The sequence below is a fragment of the Phoca vitulina genome, unplaced genomic scaffold (assembly GCF_004348235.1).
Source record: "Phoca vitulina isolate PV1807 unplaced genomic scaffold, GSC_HSeal_1.0 scaffold2, whole genome shotgun sequence".
Taxonomy (NCBI): domain Eukaryota; kingdom Metazoa; phylum Chordata; class Mammalia; order Carnivora; family Phocidae; genus Phoca; species Phoca vitulina.
In genome coordinates, this window is record NW_022589705.1 from 37,540,528 (window position 1) to 37,560,641 (window position 20,114).

The 20,114-nt window shown below is 39.0% G+C and overlaps 2 protein-coding genes and 1 non-coding gene across 5 annotated transcripts in view; 2 read left to right on the forward strand and 1 right to left on the reverse strand.

The window, feature by feature from the left end:
- DNAJB4 (DnaJ heat shock protein family (Hsp40) member B4) overlaps positions 1-20,114 on the reverse strand; it is a 46,600-nt gene that overhangs the window by 23,224 nt on the left and 3,262 nt on the right. The window contains exon 1 of one of the 3 annotated variants that reach the window (XM_032425497.1): positions 18,296-18,489. The exons of the other annotated variants lie outside the window; for them this stretch is intronic. The gene's annotated coding sequence lies outside the window, so the exon portion shown is untranslated. Of the gene's footprint in view, positions 1-18,295; positions 18,490-20,114 lie in introns of those variants that run through there. 3 annotated transcript variants of the gene reach the window in all.
- Positions 2,280-2,883, forward strand: LOC116645391 (fatty acid-binding protein 5-like). Its single transcript, XM_032425523.1, is given in 1 exon segment — positions 2,280-2,883. A coding segment is annotated over 1 exon segment (408 nt). The 5' UTR covers positions 2,280-2,393; the 3' UTR covers positions 2,802-2,883.
- On the forward strand, positions 4,421-4,526 carry LOC116626930. The gene has a single exon (XR_004298374.1). It is a non-coding gene; the product is annotated as a U6 spliceosomal RNA (small nuclear RNA).

Here is a 20,114-nt window from a genome sequence, read left to right on the forward strand (position 1 = left end):
TCTGCTCTCATGCTCTCTCTCTTACTCTCTCTCAAATATTAAATAAAATCCTTAAAAAAAAAAAAAAAAAGAAATGTATTCAGCTCTCTTCACCTTTTCCATTTATTCCCCCCTTCCCCATGAACAATCTGTACATATCCCTCCAAGCCTACGGCTAACAATCAAGTTAAACAGTTTGATACACATAGGGTAACAATTAATGGCTTTAAGTAAGTGTGTTATGTAACTGTCACAGGATTTAAGGGACCATTAAGCCATAGAGAGTAGACAATGAAACTTGGAATGAGAGGAATTGGTTCTAATATTCCTAGCTTCACTATTTAGTATCTATATGAAGTTCTGGAAAAATGACTGTATCTCTGAGACTCAGTTTCCTTATTCTATGAAATAGATAACATCATTTATCTCATTAGACTGACATAAAGAATGAGAAAATATGTGAAAGGGCTTTACAAAAATAAAATACATACAAATGTTAATTATATGCTCATCTTGGGCTGGTATGGGGAAGTTTTATAAAAGAAAAATATGAGCAGGGTCTTGAAAGATTGAAAGGATTTAGAAAGAAAGAGGGGCATGGGGAAGGTTTTCTATTTGGACCGAGAACACAAAGCCCCATGGAAAAGGGCATAAAATGTATGTGATACAGCAAAAAGACTGGTCAGATTACAGCATAGGATTTAGGAAGGCTCACATTAAGAAGCTGACAAAAGAAGTTATGGTTAGATTGTTGAGAGTTTTGAATGTCATTTTTTTAACTTAATGACTGCTCCTTCATGTTCTTCAAAAAGGGTTAATTCATTAGGTCTTTGAAAAAACTTTTTTTTTCTACAAAACCTCTATGCCCAATGTGGGGCTCAAACTCACAACCCCAAGATCAAGAGTGGCATGCTCCACCGACTAAGCCAGCCAGGAGCCCCAAAAACAAACTTTCTTTTAAAAGGTATTTGACATTCCTTTCTTTTTTTCTTTCTTTTTCTTTCTTTCTTTCTTTCTAGATTTTATTTATTTATTTGTCAAAGAGAGAGAGAGAGCACAAGCAAGGGGAGCGGCAGGCAGAGGAAGAAGCAGACTCCCCGCTGAGCAGGGAGCCCAATGCAGAACTCAATTCCAGGACCCTGGGATCATGACCTGAGCTGAAAGCAGACACTTAACCAACTGAGCCACCCAGGGGTCCCAGGTATCTGACATTTCTTTTTTATTATTATTTTTTTATTAAAAAAAAACTTTATTAACATACAATGTATTATTTGTTTTAGGGGTACAGGTCTGTTATTCATCAGTCTTACACAATTCACAGCACTCACCATAGCACATACCCTCCCCAATGTCCATACCCAGACACCCCATCCCTGACATTTCTTAAGTGTCAGTTTACTTTGAAGCTAGTGAAATTACTTTCTTGGTTCTAAGGTATATTCTTGACAAAGTTTCATTAACATTTGTAAGCTTCGAGAGTAACAGTAAAAGATGTCAAACTAACCTAAAAAGAGAACAGAGCTGGGCGCCTGGGTGGCTCAGTCTTTAAGCGTCTGCCTTCAGCTCAGGTCATGATCCCAGGGTCCTGGGATCGAGTCCCACATCAGGCTCCCTGCTCGGCAGGAAGCCTGCTTCTCCCTCTCCCACTCCCCCTGCTTGTGTTCCTGCTCTTGCTGTCTCTCTCTGTGTCAAATAAATAAAATCTTTAAAAAAAAAAAAGAGAACAGAGCTTTTATCAGTCATAATTCTCCTTGGACTACTGTCTGTACCATTGGAATTTCCCAGCACTTTATCACTATAGTTATATTGGTAACTCCCAAAGTTTTCAAGTTTTAATACTGTGTCATTGCTTGATTTTAATACTTTTCCTGCAGAAAGCACTATAATTGAATATACACATTTAATTTTATTGAATTAATGGCCTTTACAAAAGAAAAGATTTACAACAAAATTTAAAAGTACAGGGGTACCTGGTTGGCTCAGTCTTGGAGCATGCAACTCTTGATCCTGGGGTTGTGAGTTTGAGCCCCACGTTGGGTGTAGAAATTACTTAAAAATAAAATTTTAAAAAATAAACAGGGGCATCTGGGTGGCTTAGTCAGTTGAGCGTCCAACTCTTGATTTGGGCTCAGGTCATGATCTCAGGGTCATGAGATCCAGCCCCACATTGGGCTCCCCACTGGGTGTGGAGCCTGCTTAAGATTCTTTCTCTCCCTCTACCCCTCCCCTCTCCTCTCTCTCTAAAAATAAATAAATAAATATTAAAAAATAAAAATAAATAAAATTTAAAAGTACACGCCTTCAAAAAAATAAGATAACATGAAATTGCTTTAAGAAGTTTATAAAAATTAGGAAGCCACGCTCCCGATGCCCCACTCTGCTCTGCTTGCTAGGCCCGCCGGCCCGCACCCACCATGGCCACCATTCAGCAGCTGGTAGGAAGATGGCGCTGAGTGGAAAGCAAAGGCTTTGACGAATACATGAAGGAAGTAGGAGTGGGAATGGCTCTGCGAAAAGTGGGTGCAATGGCCAAACCAGATTGTATCATCTCTTCTGACGGCAAAAACCTCACCATAAAAACTGAGAGCACTTTGAAAACAACACAGTTTTCATGTAACCTGGGAGAGAAGTTTGAAGAAACTACAGCTGATGGCAGAAAAACTGAGACCGTCTGCAACTTCACAGACGGCGCGTTGGTTCAACATCAGGAATGGGATGGGAAGGAAAGCACAATCATAAGAAAATTGGAAAATGGGAAATTAGTGGTGGAATGCGTCATGAATAATGTCACCTGTACTCGGGTCTATGAAAAAGTAGAGTAAAAATTCCATCATCATTGTGGACAGGAATTAGCTGTGAGGATGAACAAGCTCAGTTCAATGAGCAAATCTCCATACTGTTTTTTTTTTCATTACTGTGTTCAATTATCTTTATCACAAACATTTCACATGCATCTCTTTCAAAGTGTTGATTTAATTAGGATCATCCCTTTGGTTAGTAAATAAATTTGTGCTAAAAAAAAAGTTTATATTGGGGCGCCTGGGTGGCTCAGTCATTAAGCATCTGCCTTCGGCTCAGGTCATGATCCCAGGGTCCTGGGATCGAGCCCCGCGTCGGGCTCCCTGCTTGGCGGGAGGCCTGCTTCTCCCTCTCCCACTCCCTCTGCTTGTGTGCCCTCTCTCGCTTTGTCTCTATCTGTCAAATAAATAAATAAAATCTTTAAAAAAAAAATAGCCCAGGAACAACTTGCCCTTCTTTGTACCCTTTTTTACAAGAAGTCATTGAAAAACTTACTAGAGGACTAGTGAATATACAGTGAGCTAATCTCATACTTTCCTAGCATTTTGGAATTAGTTAAAATAAAGTATTCTCTATATTACTTTTTAATACTGAATCAGAGAGCTAAAAAAAAAAACTATAGAATTCTAGGTCATTTTAAATGGGTCTTGTAAATTGGTATTTGATTATAACACTTTGACTATGTTGAAAGATCATATAATCTAGAGCAATGCTGTCCAACAGAAATATAAAGTGAGCCACATATATCATATAAGCATTTCTAGAATCCACATTTTAATAAAAGTAAAGAGAAAAGTAAAATTAATCTTAATAATGTATTTTATTTAACCCAATAAATCTAAGATATTATCATTACAACATGTAATCATTATAACGATAATAATGTTGTTATTGAGTTAAAAAAATGACATTCAAGGGGCGCCTGGGTGGCTCAGTTGGTTGAGCGACTGCCTTCAGCTCAGGTCATGATCCTGGAGTCCCGGGATCGAGTCCCGCATCGGGCTCCCTGCTCGGCAGGGAGTCTGCTTCTCCCTCTGACCCTCCCCCTCTCATGCTCTCTCTCTCTCTCTCTCTCATTCTCTCTCTCAAATAAATAAATAAAATCTTTAAAAAAAAAAATGACATTCAAAACTCTCAACAATCTGACCATAACTTTTTCTGCCAGCTTCCTAATATGAGCCTTCCTAAATCCTCTGCTATATAATCTGACCAGTTTTTTTGCTGTATCACACACATTTTATGCTCTTTTCCATTGGGCTTTGTGTTCTTGGTCCAAACTGAAAACCCTCCCCGTCCCCCTCTTTCTTTCTAAATCCTATCGATAATAATAATCTTTTACACTCTTTTTTTGGCACTAAGTCTCAGAATCCAGTACGAATTTTACACTTATACAACATCTCAATTCAGATAGCCACATTTCAGGTCCTTAGCTTTCATGTGGCTAGTGGCCACTGTATCAGCCAGTGTAGACATAGAGGTTTCTACGAATCACCAGTGCTATAGTCCAATTTTTCAGAAATCTCAACCTATGAACTTAAGTATCACACATACACATCTCTCACATGTGCATTTATGGAAATAAAATCTTAACAGATGCACTCTAAAGAAAAGTCCATTTTTACTTATATAAAATAGTATCCCCGTGCTCACTTCAGCAACACATACACTATCGTTGGAATAACAATGAAAGATTAGCAAGGCCCCTGTGCAAGGATCACATGCAGATTTGTGAAATGTTTACTATCTTAGGTAAATATGTGAGGTGATGGATGTGAATTAACTAGAGGGGAGGAATCCTTTTACAATGTAAACATACATCAAATTATCTCAAGTATCTTACAGTTTTGTCAATTTTACCTCAGTAACATTGAAAAATAGCATTCCATTTGTTTTAAAGATTTTTTTTTTTTTTTTTTAAGATTTTATTTATTTATTTGAGACAGAATGAGGGAGAGAGAGAGCACATGAGAGGGGGGAGGGTCAGAGGGAGAAGCAGGCTCCCTGCCGAGCAGGGAGCCCGATGCGGGACTCGATCCAGGGACTCCAGGATCATGACCTGAGCCGAAGGCAGTCGCTTAACCAACTGAGCCACCCAGGCGCCCCTTAAAGATTTTTTAAAAAATTTATTTATCTGACAGAGAGAGACACAGCGAGAGAAAGGGAACACAAGCAGGGGGAGTGGGAGAGAGAGAAGCAGGCTTTCCGCGGAGCAGGGAGCCCGATGCAGGGCTCGATCCTAGGACCCTGGTATCATGACCCAAGCCGAAGGCAGACGCTTAACGACTGAGCCACCCAGGTGCCCCTAGTATTCCATTTTTTATCTTTAAGAAAAAATACTTGAGGGACGCCTGGGTAGCTCAGTCGATTAAGCGTCTGCCTTCGGCTCAGGTCATGACCTTGGGATTGAGCCCCTCATCGGGCTCCCTGCTCAGAGGGCAACCTGCTTCTTCTTCTGCCCCTCCCCCTGCTCCTGCTCTCTCTCTCTCTCTCACATGCTTTCTCTCTCTCTCAAATAAATAAATAAAATCTTTAAAAAAGGTACTTGTATTTTTTGAAATGATACTTTAAAGTAGTGGGAATGGCTCCATTTACACATGTTCACTTAGTACATTACTTTCACAGTGTTGAAAGTAAAAGCATCACTAGGAAATGAGGAACTTATGTGATTTTCACTTCATTCTTTTCTAAAGTTTCTCCTCTCATAAGGAGTCAGAGAAGGCATCAGAATCCGCTGGAAAACAAAAGGGAGCAGTCTGTGGCCACAGTGAAGCCAACGGTTCCTTGGAATAAGACAAGTAATACAAGGAAAAAAGTCTGTAGCACAGAGGAGAGGCAGGAAAGAACACAGGCTGCTATTTCACTGAACTGTTAGAACATTAGCCAAGGGGCGCCTGGGCGGCTCAGTTGGTTAAGCGTCTGCCTTCGGCTCGGGTCATGATCCCAGGGACCTGGGATCGAGCCCCCCATCGGGCTCCTTGCTCAGTGAGGAGCCTGCTTCTCCCTCTGCCCCTCCCCCTGCTTGTGCTCTCTCTCTCTGACAAATAAATAAATAAAATCTTTAAAAAAAAAAAAATCTTAGCCAAAACTGCAATAAACTGATTATCTAGCAAGTCTGTTTAGCTCTCCAACTGTTTATAACTCTAAATTGATTTCTTTTTATTTAAATCAGTACCTAACCCAAACTACCAAATATCTTTATAACACATTGCATCCATAAAGTCATAATAATTAAACCACTGCTACTGTGATTTAATTATGATTCAAAGACTTTATTGCAACCTACCAAATGTTAAGTATTAGGAAATGTATAAAATAAGCCAACATGTTCTATAGTATTCACCAACTACTATAAAATTAGGCCATTGACTGCCTAATTCCAAATACAAGTCCAAACTGCTATAATTGCTTAAAGAAGGACATTTAAAGATGAGGAAAAAAAATACGATTCAAGAATAATTTAATGTTATTATTTTTTTAAAGATTTATTTATTTGAGAGAGAGAGAGAATGCAAGTGGGGGGAAGGGTAGAGGGAGAGAAACCCTAGCAGACTCACCTCTGAGCGGGGAGCCCCACACTGGGCTTGGGGCTCGATTCCAGGACCCTGAGATCATGACCTGAGCCGAAATCAAGAGCTGGTGGCTTAACTCACTGAGCCACCCAGGTGCCCCAAGAATAATTTAATTTTAAATGGATGGTTTTTAACGTATGACTTTTAAATATCTTAAAATATAGCCTTTTTATTATAGAAGCTAAATCAGGAAGTCAAGGCAACTGTTATTAAGGTGCTACTGTGTTATAAGCCATGAAGGATGAAACAGTATCAGGAGTTTACAATACAAATATATATAATAGTACCTAGTATCTGTTGCCACTTTCGCAAGACAGGGGCAGCGTTGAGGGGTTGCAGCAGAGACCACAGCCCACAAAACCTAAAAATTTACTGTCTGGCCTTTAACAAAAAAATGTTTGCCAACCTTTGCTTTATACAATTTATTCTTGACTAGAGGAAGAGGGAAGTATAAGCATACACCATAATGAAATTTTATTGTATCTAGTAAACTTTTAAAAAACTAAAAAAAAAAAAAAAAAGTTTTCACTATTAAACACAGCTTTCACTATAAAACATCAGCCTGGCTGATGGTAAAATAAAACCTGTAAGCTTATTCTCAACCTAGGCATGTCTGCTAAGGAGAATATATTAGAATATTTAGGGTGGTGAGTAAGCTATTTGTTTATCACAAGGGCAGAATGTTTTAAAAGGTTGATAGAGACTTTAATAATCAGACCTCCATATTGTCCAGCTTAACCATCCTCATCTAACCCATTCCTCCTGGCCATAAATGACGTTGGCTATTACCCAAAATCAAATTTACCCACAAAATAGTCGATTCTCATTATTTGCCATAGTTATGTTCTTTAAAGTTGTCATGGATGCTGAATTAGCGAATACTGAACCATTGCCCCTAAGGGAAATGGCAGGGTTAAGTCAACTCATCAATACATAACCTTGTTTGATGTGTGTTTCTGTTTCAAGACACCTCATTCAATTTAACATTGAACTCATGGCCAATAGCACTGTAACTCATGCCTGAATGAAGCTTATCCAACACATCGATTCTCTCCATAAGGCACATCGAAGCATTCTTTTGCCTAGGAACACTAGACAGCAATTCAGCCCTATGTTGAAACATTTCTTTAAAGAGTGAAATCACCAACAAAACGCATACTAGTGCAAAAAATACAAAAATGCACGAATAGATCACAAAGGCTTGTTATGAGCGTTAAAATAAGAAGTCTAAGCACTGCCTTGTTGGACCTCAGCTGGGAACATAGGATTCATATTTTTTTGCTGCTCTGCCTCTGCATATGTCTGCAAATGACCGGGAAAACATCCCAAATACTGACTTCAGGGATATAAATAAATTTTAGTGAGGGCAAATAAGAAAGTACAGAATTGGGGCACCTGGGTGGCTCAGTCGTTAAGCGTCTGCCTTCGGCTCAGGTCATGATCCCAGGGTCTTGGGATCGAGCCCCACATCGGGCTCCCTGCTCAGCGGGGAGCCTGCTTCTCCCTCTCCCACTCCCCATGCTTGTGTTCCCTCTCTCGCTGTGTCTCTCTCTGTCAAATAAATAAATAAAATCTTTTTTAAAAAAAGTACAGAAGTGGTGAATAATGAAGGATCAACTGTATGATATACTACTACTGTTAATCTTCTACATTTATGATGATCAGTTAAAAAACTGTTTTTGAGCAACATCAGTATTAAATACAGTCACCCAAAGTAATGTCTCTGAAGTGATATTTCTTTGGTATGTGTAAAGGAAATGGTGTGGGTGTATTCCACTCTTCCCTCTGGGCACGGAGCTTACTACCACTTTGAGACTCAGCCTCTAGTTGGGCAAATCTGAGTGCCAGCTTGGATTAGGTTCCCTTGACCTTGATTTCCCGTATTTTCCCCAGTATCTCCACTCTATCACTTATCACAACTACATAACCATCTGTGTGCTTATGCCTCACCCACAGGGTCGTAACATCCCTGCGAGTTCCAGTTTGGGGGTTTTTTCTACAACTTTTTTTTCCCCTAGTACAAAGCCTTATAATACATTGCTATTCAATTAACTTTTACTAAGTAAATAATTCAATGAAGTGAGAAATTACAGGGACCCAAAGTATGACTAGGATATAAAAAGACAAATGGGTAAATTTAAGTAATAAAAAGATAGAATGTGTACAACTTGCCAACCAACTGTATCTGGGGATTTGGAAAGATTTTAGATTGCCCCGGTTTCTAGATTAAACAAAGGTGTGCTCATTTGGGCTACTACTGACAGTACAGAATGTAAAATATAGGAAGAGTACATTTGAAGGGAAAAAGGAGATCCACCAGAACATGCCTACCACCCTACTGATCACCCATTTATCTACGTTACTTCTATACTTGGTAAATTTTATCGCTTGCTAAGACTGCATTCCTAATTACCATCTATGTTATAACAACTCATTTCTCTGGCTAACTCCCCAACTATAAGATCATATAGGGCAAAGATTTATTTGACTCCCAAAAACCTAGTAAAACAATATGTAATTGAATTGAATGTGGATGAAGATGTCCAGGAGAGAGTTGGATATTCTTAATTGGGGCTTAGGAAAAAAGTCTTGGCTGAAATAAAGCTTTAGAAAATATTGTAACACAGGTGGTATTTTAAAGCGGAAAAGAGGAATAATTTTTGAAAGTATCAAAGACAGAACTTTAGGATACCCAGCATTTAAAGGGCACACCAATCAAGAGGAGATGATGAAAAACACTGAGAAGGAGCAATCAGAGACCAAGTGAGAATGCAATGGCAGATACTACTGATTATGAACCAAATAGCTATTCCTAACTTCTTTCTTGCTTAACAGATACCAATTTCTTCCAAAATAATGAACTCAAGGAAGGGGGAGTTTCCCCAGTCCCGGGGGAGTGACTCCTGGTTAGTTTAAATCAATCATAGTAATCACATTTCCTTTTGCCAGTGATTGGTGTAGGGGTGGCCAATGAGATGTAAGGGAAATGCCTGGGGAACTTTAGGCAGACTGTCTTCCCTATAAAGAAATACCTACCCAGGAGAAACCCCAGCACTGCCTTTCTACTTTTGGAAAATGAAAACACAATGCTTGTTATCTTACAACTCTGAAGATAAACATCTGTGACACAATGAGAATGGTAGAGGGTAAAGAGAGAAAGAGCCTGGGTTCTCAATAGGGTTGTTGCATCTCTGAATCAATTCTGGAACCACCCATCATTGGACTTACTGTTAGAGAAATTCTGTTACTTGAAGGTGAAAGCATCCTGATACCACTAATGTCCCAAAATCAAAAGGAGGAGCATTTCATGAAGGATACAGGAAAGTCAAGAAAGGTAATAGAAGAGTACCCACAAGAGTGATTTTGGCTTCAAGAGTTATAGGTAATCATGGTAAGCACTCAAAAAAACATTAACTATGTGCAAGCACTATTCTAACAACAATATAACCTCATCTAATCTGTCACAACAATCCTCTGAAGTAGATGTAATTATAGGCAACGAAAAGCAAAACCCAGAATCCAGGGAATTGAACAAGAGGGGCATGAAAATAGAATAGTAAATTTAAACATTTCAAGAAAGTCATCTGAAGGAAAGAAGAGAATTGTATATAAAGGAGGGAATAAAGGAGGTTTTAAGATGGTCAAGAGAAGAAGAAAACAATGTAGATGAAAATGAGATATATAAAAATACTTAAGAAATGATTGTTTAGGTAAGGTTCAGAGAAGATAGGAGGGTTTGGTACCAAGAGTATAAGCAGATAAAATTTGAACAAAATGAGAAGTGGGCTCTGAGATTAACAGAAAATAGGTAAGGACCAATTTATAAATTTGAAGACAAGAGGATGGACTAGGAAGAACAAGAAATTCATAGATGCTAGCCATGTTCTTTAAAAAATTTTTTAAAAAGGAAATCCACTACTACAGAGCTAAGAATGAAAGTAGAGCATTTGACAAGAATGGTGATGGTCTGGCATAGCAGTTATGAGAAATAGGAAGGAAATTGATCGGAAACAAGTAAGATTAGTAAATTGGACCCAGCTGAAACCAAGAAATCATGATGAATAAACATTCATTTCTTTACAAACATTTTAAGGACCTTCCATATGCCAAAGCACCTTTCTAGGTACGGGGGATACAGTATGAACAAAAATTCCTGCCTCATGTACTTTATGTTCTAATGGGGAAGATAGAAGATATTTTTTTAAGAATTTTTTGTTTTTTTTTTTTTAAGATTTTCTTTATTTATTTGTCAGAGAGAGAGAAAGAGAGAGTGTGTACAAGCAGGGGGAATGGCAGTGGCAGGCAGAGGGAGAAGCAGCCTCCCCACTGAGCAAGGAGCTCAACGCAGGACTCGACCCCAGAACCCTGGGCTCACGACTGGAGCCGAAGGCCCACGCTTAACTCTGAGCCAACCAGGCATCCCTATAAAGATTTTTTTTTTAAGATCTTTTGAGAGAGAGAGAGAGAGAAAGCAAGCATGTGAGAGTAGGGGGAGGGGTAAAAGGGGAGCGAGAGGGAGAGGAAGAGGAAGAGAATCTCTAGCAGACTCTGTGCAAAGCATGGAGCTCCACTCCAGGCTCAATCCCAGGACCCTGAGATTGTGAGGAAACCAAGAGTCAGCCGCTTAACTGACTGAGCCACCCAGGCACTCCTATAAAGATTTCTTAATAATTAAAAATATATATTTTTAAAGATTTTATCTATTTATTTATTTGAAAGAGAGAGCATGAGAGGGGGGAGGGTCAGAAGGAGAAGCAGACTCCCTGCTGAGCAGGGAGCCCGATGCGGGGCTGGATCCTGGGACTCCAGGATCATGACCTGAGCCAAAGGCAGTCGCTTAACCAACTGAGCCACCCAGGCGCCCCAATAATTAAAAATATTTTTAAAAACACTACTATATGCAATGTTAGATGATGGTAGGAGCTAAGGAAAATAAAAGAATTAAAATTTTAGATGGGGTGGGCAGAAATGGCTTCACAGAGAAAATGATATTTGTACTATGACCTAAAAGAGGAAAGGGAGAAAGCTACGTATAGATGTGGGGGTTGATACCAGGTAGAGGGAAAAATCAAAGTACAGAAGTCTGGAGGTGAGGGAATGCCAGGCATCTTCGAGGTGTGGCTGTGTCAAAATGATGGGGTGGGGACATTCAGAGAAATAATAAGGGGCCAGATGGTGTAAAGTCTTGTAGGCTCCTAAAGACTTTGGTTTGTATTGAGGGAAGATGAGAAGCCATTGGAGAGTTTTATGCAGAATGACGGGATTGCCTTGGTTTCTATTTTAAGAAAAGAGTGGGAAAGTATGGTGGGCAATGATGGAAGACCAATAAGAATGTATTGCAATAATTCAGGTGGTTTGGACAATGATTTAACAGTGGAGGTATTATTTATTTTAAAGGTAGAGTCAGTAGGACTTCCTGATGAATCAAATGTGGCATGTGAGAGAAATCAATAATAACTACAAGATTTTTCAGTTTCAGCAAACGGAAAGAACAAAATTGCTATTGACTAATATAGGAAGATAGAAGAGCTGAGGGGTGGGGAATTGGGGAGTTCAATATTGGACATATTAAGTTTAAGATGCTTATTAAACTTACGAATGGTAGTATCTAATAAGCAGTTGGATATATGAGTCTAGTATTCATAGAAGCAGTCCAGACGGAAGATAAAAAATTGGGAGTAGAGGTGAAATTAAAACCTTGAGGCTAGAGATTATACTAGAGTGAATGTAGATGGGGAAAAAAAGTTCCAAGGACAGAGTCCTAAGATTCACAAATGCAGTAGTAATAATAACTATTACTAGGAAGGTGGGACCCTCTCCCTTATCCCCAGGAGATGAATCTTAATTATTCAGAACCAAGTACATTACTTGTTAGAGTAAGCCTGTGATTCAGCTTTGGTCAGCACAAGGTTAGTCCGATTGGTGTCCAGGGGAAGCAGGTAGTAGAAAGGTTTCCTTGCTTTTAAAGACAAGATTTCTTCTTCCACTTTACAGTTACGACTGCATAACACTGGGAACCATGGCAACCCTTATGCAATCATTAGGAGCATTAAGCCACTAGCTGAGGATGGCAGAGGGCAAAGATGAAAAAAACATGGGTATCTCATGTATTGCTGAGCTGTAAATCAACCAGCCGTAGGGCCACTCTATGCCTGGATTTTTTGGTTATTATTTAATACGGGTTTTCATTACTTATGGGAAATAGCATCTGGTTACAATAATCTCATTTTTAATTTTCATAGCAATGCTTAGGGTATCAAAAAACAAACTGAAACTCAGGGGGTGCCTGGCTGGCTCAGTCAATAAAGCATATGACTTTTGATCTTGGGATCTGAGTTTGAGCCCCACGTTGGGCGTAGAGTTTAATTTAAAAATAAAAACAGATTTAAACACAAATGAACAAACTGAAACAAAAAAGGTTAAAGTTGGCAAGGTTAAATAACCTAGCACTTAAGTAACAAATGGTGAACTGAAGCTCATCTAACTCCAGTGTCTATTTTAAGTGATTAGGAGTTGTGGATTTAGAGTGGACACTACTGAAAGACAAGGGGAATGGGAGTTGGGAATTCTTTTTTTTTTTTAAGATTTTATTTATTTATTTGAGAGAGAGAGAAAGCACATGGGGGGGGGGGAAAGGTCAGGGAGAAGCAGACTCCCTGCCGAGCAGGGAGCCCAAAACGGGACTCGATCTAGGGACTCCAGGATCATGACCTGAGCCGAAGGCAGTCGCTTAACCAACTGAGCCACCCAGGCGCCCTGGAGTTGGGAATTCTTGAAGGGACTGGCAAACTAAGGCCAAGAAGTAATAGAGATTGAAAGAAAAGGGAAGTGTCAGAAGAACAGATAGATTAGTAAACAAGATAGAGAGTTCTTCTTAAGAGAAGAATATTAGAGTTGAAGATTTTTATTTTTTGAGTAGTGTGAAGACTAGATGTAGGTTATGCCAATGAGAGGGAATATAATTGTATTTTGAGTGCTCAGGGACTGATTGGTTACTATTTACGAACACACACTGTGGCATGCTATTTTATGTACTTGGGATTCAGTGCTAACTAAAATACACAAGATGTTCTGTGGAGCTCACACTTTGGTGTGAAGGACAGACAATAAACAAGCAAACAACTAGAACTTTGGTGAATATGGAGTTGCTGGTCAGAATAGTCAGAGGCACTCAGTAGCATCCGATTTGAGATGAAATTCCCTGGTTGTGGCTTGGCTAGCAACTGAGGCCTTTACACAGGGTTGCACACAGAACACAAGTGAATGAGAATCAGGATGACAGTAACTGGCAATTATGTGAGTATTTCAAATAATTTTACATATGCACACTCAAGAAGTAAATGTTTAATGAATGAATGATCTGATCATTAAGTTTCTTCCATTCCAAGTCTTCAACCCATTACTAAATAAACTACAGGTTACTTTTTTAAAGATTTTAAGTAATCTCTACACCCAATGTGGGGCTCAAACTCACAACTCCAGAATATTCTTTGTTAGACTGATGCAAAGAACTATCTGAAAACAAAGATGGAGTCTTTGCAGTGATTCATGGTTTCATTCAATATTCACTCCCTAGAATAAGCTCCATGAGGGTAGGCATATTTGTCTGTTTTGTTCACTACTGTATCTCCAGCACTTAGAACAATGCCCAGCATTTTTACTGAATCGAATAAATAAGCACCTACTGGATGACAGGTATTATGTTAATCACAAAGGTAAATAAAACAGTTCCCACCCTTAAGGAGTTTACCATTTTAAAGGCTCTAAGTAAAAATCTCTTGGTCTTCACTTGTATCAAAGTACATCCTTAAAGAGCAAGGTTGTTAAGAATCTAAAAGCATTATCTGTCCTGGATAAAAGAAATTCACTGTAGGCTTCATATGATCTTAAATTTAAAAAATAAACTACCATTCTATCTTGAAAAATTAGTATTTGTATCACTAGGTACTACAATTAGATGACCTGTTACAAACAATGATTATGGTAAATCAAAGAAAAATAACAATTTCAGATGCTCCTTTTAAAAATTTTAATTCCTTCTTTTCATTTTCCAATCCTTTCAAATATATCTTAACAAAAATGAAGTGAGAATATCAGTTAATATGAAGCAACATAAAAGAACAAACAGAATCAGAAGGCAAATTCCAAAGAGATCACTGCTATAAATAGAGACATGGAAATGTCAGGACAGAGAAGCAAAGTTCCACTAAAAAACAACAACAAAACTGTATGCCAAGTGGGCTTTACATCTCATACCCACCCATCTTCAGTTAAGGATTTCATTGGCAAAGATCCTCTTTCAATAATCTATTTCAAAACATAAATGTTGTGAGTAAAGGTAGATGTCCTGATTACAAAAATCAAGATGTTTTTGGTTCTGCAAAGATTCTTCTTTCCTTTTTTTTTTTTTTTTTTAAAGATTTTATTTATTTATTTATTGGAGAGCGAGCGAGAGAGAAACAGCATGAGAGAGGAGAGGGTCAGAGGGAGAAGCAGGCTCCCCGCTGAGCCGGGAGCCCGATGTGGGACTCGATCCCAGGACCCTGGGATCATGACCTGAGCCGAAGGCAGTCGCTTAACCAACTGAGCCACCCAGGCGCCCAAAGATTCTTCTTTCCTAAGAAGAATCTAAGAAGCAGAAAACCTCCAACTGAAATTTAACCCAATCACTGCTGCTTCAGAGTTCTTTGATGAAATTAAGAGCACTGGATTAGGAATCTAGTGTTGACTCTGCAATTAATCTTGTCACTTTGTGCATGGCTCTCAAGCAATCCAGGTCACAATTTCCTCCACCATAATATGACAGAAACAGATTAGATGATCTTCAAGGTCTTTCCAAGTCTGCTATCCTAAGAAAAATTGAGTGAAGCTTCTTTTCCATGCTATATAGCCTCAAAAGCCCCCAATATTCATAACCACATATTCAACAATTTGAACTATAGCTTTGCAGGGAAGTGGTAACTATGATAACAAACAATTCAATTTGATATTAAGATTTTACCAACATAAAAGCCCCAAGCCATACTGGGCAAACCAAAGAGTAAGATCCAGTCCTCAACCAGCCCTCTTTTATACAGAGAGAAAAGGGGAGAGAACAAGATCTCTGTGTTCAGAACATGTACTAGTCTAGCTGGAGAAACAAAATTTAATTAAGCTAAATTCTGTATTTATTAAACTTTTTGCAGAAGAGGGCAGTTTTCAAACGGATAAGCCTAAGAATCAACTATGATGCTTTTTTTTTTTTTAAATAAGAAATGTGGATTTCCTAAAACAAGTTTCATTAGGCCCAAATATCCACATTTTTAAAAAACACCCAGATAATGCAGGGTTTTTCTCAAACACACTCTTGTTTAAGAAACACTGCCCTAGCTTAGATCAACAAAAAACTGATAGGGTTCAAAAACAGAAAATGCTTCTAGGGTGCCTATGTGGCTCAGTTGGTTAAGCGACTGCCTTCGGCTCAGGTCATGATCCTGGAGTCCCTGGATCGAGTCCGGCATTGGGCTCCCTGCTCGGCAGGGAGTCTGCTTCTCCCTCTGACCCTCCCCCCTCTCACGTGCTCTCTCTCTCAAATAAATAAAAATCTTTTAAAAAAAGAAGAAAATGCTTCTAGACCTTGAGTTCTCTAGACTATATGCCCATAACAACTAGAGAACAAACTATAAGGCATCAAAAATTAGCAAAAGTCTGATGGAGCAGTTATACTTCAGTGGCTCTCAAGTGTGGGCTGCACTTTAAGGATCAACTTAGGAAGTTGTTACACATACAGATATAGACCAGTGAAATCAGTCTCTGGGAGTGGGGGCTAGGGCTCAGCTTTAACATTTTCAATTAGCAATAATCGTGTCTCGTATATAGCAGCTCCCTGTAACCAATGCACTGAATTAAGTAAAAGATCAATGGAATTGGTTAGTCAGGTTAAGGTTCATGAAAAAAGATGATTTTAGGGCGCCTGGGTGGCTCAGCTGGTTAAGCAACTGCCTTCGGATCAGATCATGATCCTGGAGTCCCAGGATTGAGTCCCGCATCGGGCTCCCTGCTCGGCAGCATTATATACCAGCTTTATTCTAAGTTATTAGGATGTATGCTATAGATTTAAAATTACTCAGGAACTGGGTGGTAAAGCCAGTTTTTTGAGACAGATGCTGTCAGGAGTACCAAATTTTCAACCCAGCATTATCCCTACAGTAAGGGAGCATTATGGTCTATCAGTAAGGGCAGGCAGCTCTGAATTTTTTTCACTAAATATTGATATTCAATTTCCTATATATTTTATGATGCTGTGCTGTATCTCCCCTGATCCTGGTCAAAGGACAGATCCTGCTTACACACAGGCTGCCAAAAGATGTGTGCAACTAGCCAAACACTATTTATATATTCAAAGAGGCCCTGTGTATGATACAGTAAGGATGGTCCTTCTCTCATTAAATTTGAAGAACCCTGTAAAGTTGGGAAACAGTACCTTAGCAAGTCCCTTTCTCTTCCCCCATATATACCCTCTGCCTTCGCTGAAGGGCAAAGAAAATTTTTCTTATTTTCATAAAGAACCTTTGTCTCAAGCATTAATTGTTCTAAAAGATTAAACTATAAAGAATTTTAATTTTCCTAGGAGTCTGATTTTAAAACTCTTGGTATGCTTTTTTTGGGAGGTGGGCTATTTTGTAGAGGAATCCAATACGCCAACAGTACAAACACTATCATAGATGCTGTGTGGTAATACAGAGGAAAAATTAAAATTAAGCAATCCTATTCTTTTCTTGAAGAGCTTACAATCTAGTGATGTGGATTACAAACACATAAACCCCCTAAATAATGTATTTGAAAAATAACACTAATCATACCAAATACGTATGTATACACATACGCTCTCACACATTCACACAGCAGAGCACTATGTATATTTTAGTAAAGCATATTACTAATCCAACCAATGCAATTAACACAGAAAAACAAGCTTCTATCCTATTATACAACATATGGGTTCTTTAATTTTGTATGTAATATTTTTATTACATTAAGACCTGCTTTCTCATGAAGAACTTTGGCATATACCTTGATAAAAACAAATGCAAGTATTTTTAAAATCTAAGTAAGAAATACTAAGTTGTGAACCACACCACAGAAATTACAGAGATCCATTTCATTACTTGACTTTTTATAGATTCTTCCATTCTTTCAACACAGGTTGCCTGGGTTCAGATCACTAACACTAACATGTGACCTTGGGCAAGTTAGTTAACTTACCTGTACCCCAGCAAAATGGAGATTTTAATAAGCACCCCATAGAGCTATTGTAAGAATAAATGAATTAAATACAGATAAAGCACTTAGAATAAGGCCCAGTATATAGCACTAGCCACTATAAGCTATTGCTGAGTGTGCTATGCAGTAAAGACACAGAAAAAGACATGGCCTTTATTGTCACCGACCTTACAATTTAGTGGGAATTCCAAATAAATAAGTGATACTATGCTATTATTGCCATGATGTAGTACATGACAACAAATAAGAATCCCTAAATTTTAGAGTTCTCTACAGGCTTTTTGGAAAAATGGAAATTACCAGGCAACAGTAAAATGGAAGAGGTGGGAAGTGTACCCGACAAAAAGGGAGCTCTGCAGTTATGGATAAGTGAGAATGATGAGGATAATAAAAGTCTGGATTTAGGGCAAATCAATGATCATAAGCAATATCCTAGTATTCTTCAGTCTTCTTACAGCCCTTCAATCAGGACACACTATCAAATTTGGCAACCAAATTAGATAAGAAATTTCTAATAACTGAGGGTGAGAGGATAGTATTTTAATTTCTGAAAGGGATAACAGACAGAAGTCACAGTGTAAAAACATAAGACTTTTTATTATTCTTTACTGTTGGCTACTTTTCAGAAACAGATTAAATTGCCCTCTCTTTTTGGTATGCCGGTAAAAGGAAGTTGTGTGACTTACCAAAGGGCACATGGGTCGTACTTGAACACAGATCCTCTTGGGCCTAGTCCAGAGTCCTTTCCACTATCTGGGGCTGCCTCCAGTTTCAGACACTGGTCAAACTGTTGTTCTCCAGTTAATTTGTGTTAACAACTTTGTTCTCTAAAATATACGGGTGCCTGGGTGGCTCAGTCGTCTGCCTTTGGCTCAGGTCATGATCTCAGAGTCCTGGGATTGAGTTGCACATCAGGCTCCCTGCTCAGTGGGGAGTTGGCTTCTCCCTCTGCACCCCCCCCCCCCAACTCATGCACTTGCATGCTCTCTCTCTTAAAATAAATAGATTTATTTTTCTCACAAAAATAAAATCTTTAAAAAAAAATAAAATGCTAATATATACTGCTCTCATTCACACCTTAGTCTGAAATAGAATTCTAAAAACTCAGTCAAAAGGGATATAAAAGTCATTAAACCAATAACCAACCTAATGATCAAACACCCTAATGACATCCTGGACTATTTAATTTGAAGTGGCCACTTTTCTTCTCACATCTAACCTGAATCTGTTGTGACTGTGTACTGAGGAAATACTGGCCTGGTTTAAATGACACGCAGTATATAGCATGAAGTTATCAGATCCTTCTGACCAAGAGTTGTTAGGAGGTAGGTGATCGGTAGAAAGTTGAGGCAGGAAGCCTGTCCTATTTTGTCACTCTAAAATGCCTGTTAAGGGGAGCCTGGGTGGCACAGTCAGTTATGCATCCTACTCTTGGTTTCAGCTCAGGTCATGACCTCAGGGTCATAAGATGGAGGCCCTTGTCAGGCTCTGAGCTCAGCACAGAGTCTGCTTGGGACTCTCTCTCCCTCTCTAAAATAAATCTTAAAAAAAAAGGGGTTGGGGGGCACCTGGGTGGCTCAGTTGTTAAGTGTCTGCCTTCGGCTCAGGTCATGATCCCAGGGTCCTGGGATGGAGCCTGGCATCGGGCTCCCTGCTCTGCAGGGAGCCTGCTTCTCCCTCTCCCACTGCTTGTGTTCCCTCTCTCGCTGTGTCTCTCGCTCTCAAATAAATAAATAAATAATCTTAAAAAAAAAAAAAAGCCTGTTAAAAAAGCCATAATGGATTAGGGGGAGGGGGGTAAAATCCATAATGGACTATTTTTCTCCAATAGCTAAAAATAAGAATCTGTTACTATTTCACAGATTTAATAAATCCAAAGTGAAAATTGTGCTAAGAAAAAAATCAGTCACTTGGTAACCAGTAAGTCAGAAGGTAAAAGAAGAAACTTGCCAGTGCATTTAATAGTCCAACTTTTATTACATTTGCTAATCTTTTCACTCTGTTATTTGGTAAATCTAAATGCTCCCTACTATACTTCTGGAAGTTCAAAAACACCAACTTTTGCTTCATCCTAAGGATAAAATATGAAATACCAATTTCTGTGGTAAGAGTCTGACTATAAAATATAATCCAGGGGCGCCTGGGTGGCTCAGTCGTTAAGCGTCTGCCTTCAGCTCAGGTCATGATCCCAGGATCCTGGGATCGAGCCCCACATCGGGCTCCCTGCTCAGAGGGAAGCCTGCTTCTCCCTCTCCCACTCCCCTTGCTTGCGTTCCCTCTCTCGCTGTGTCTCTCTCTGTCAAATAAAAAAAAAAAATCTTTAAAATATAATCCAGGCAAATATTTAGCCAACTCTCAAAGCATAATAAGCCAATTTTAGATTATTAGCTATGATACACCCACTTTTAAGAAATTTACATTGCAAAAGGGAATAAATTTAGTCAAGAAAAGCCTGATGTTGGGTGCCTGGGTGGCTCAGTCCTTTGAGCGTCTGCCTTTGGCTCG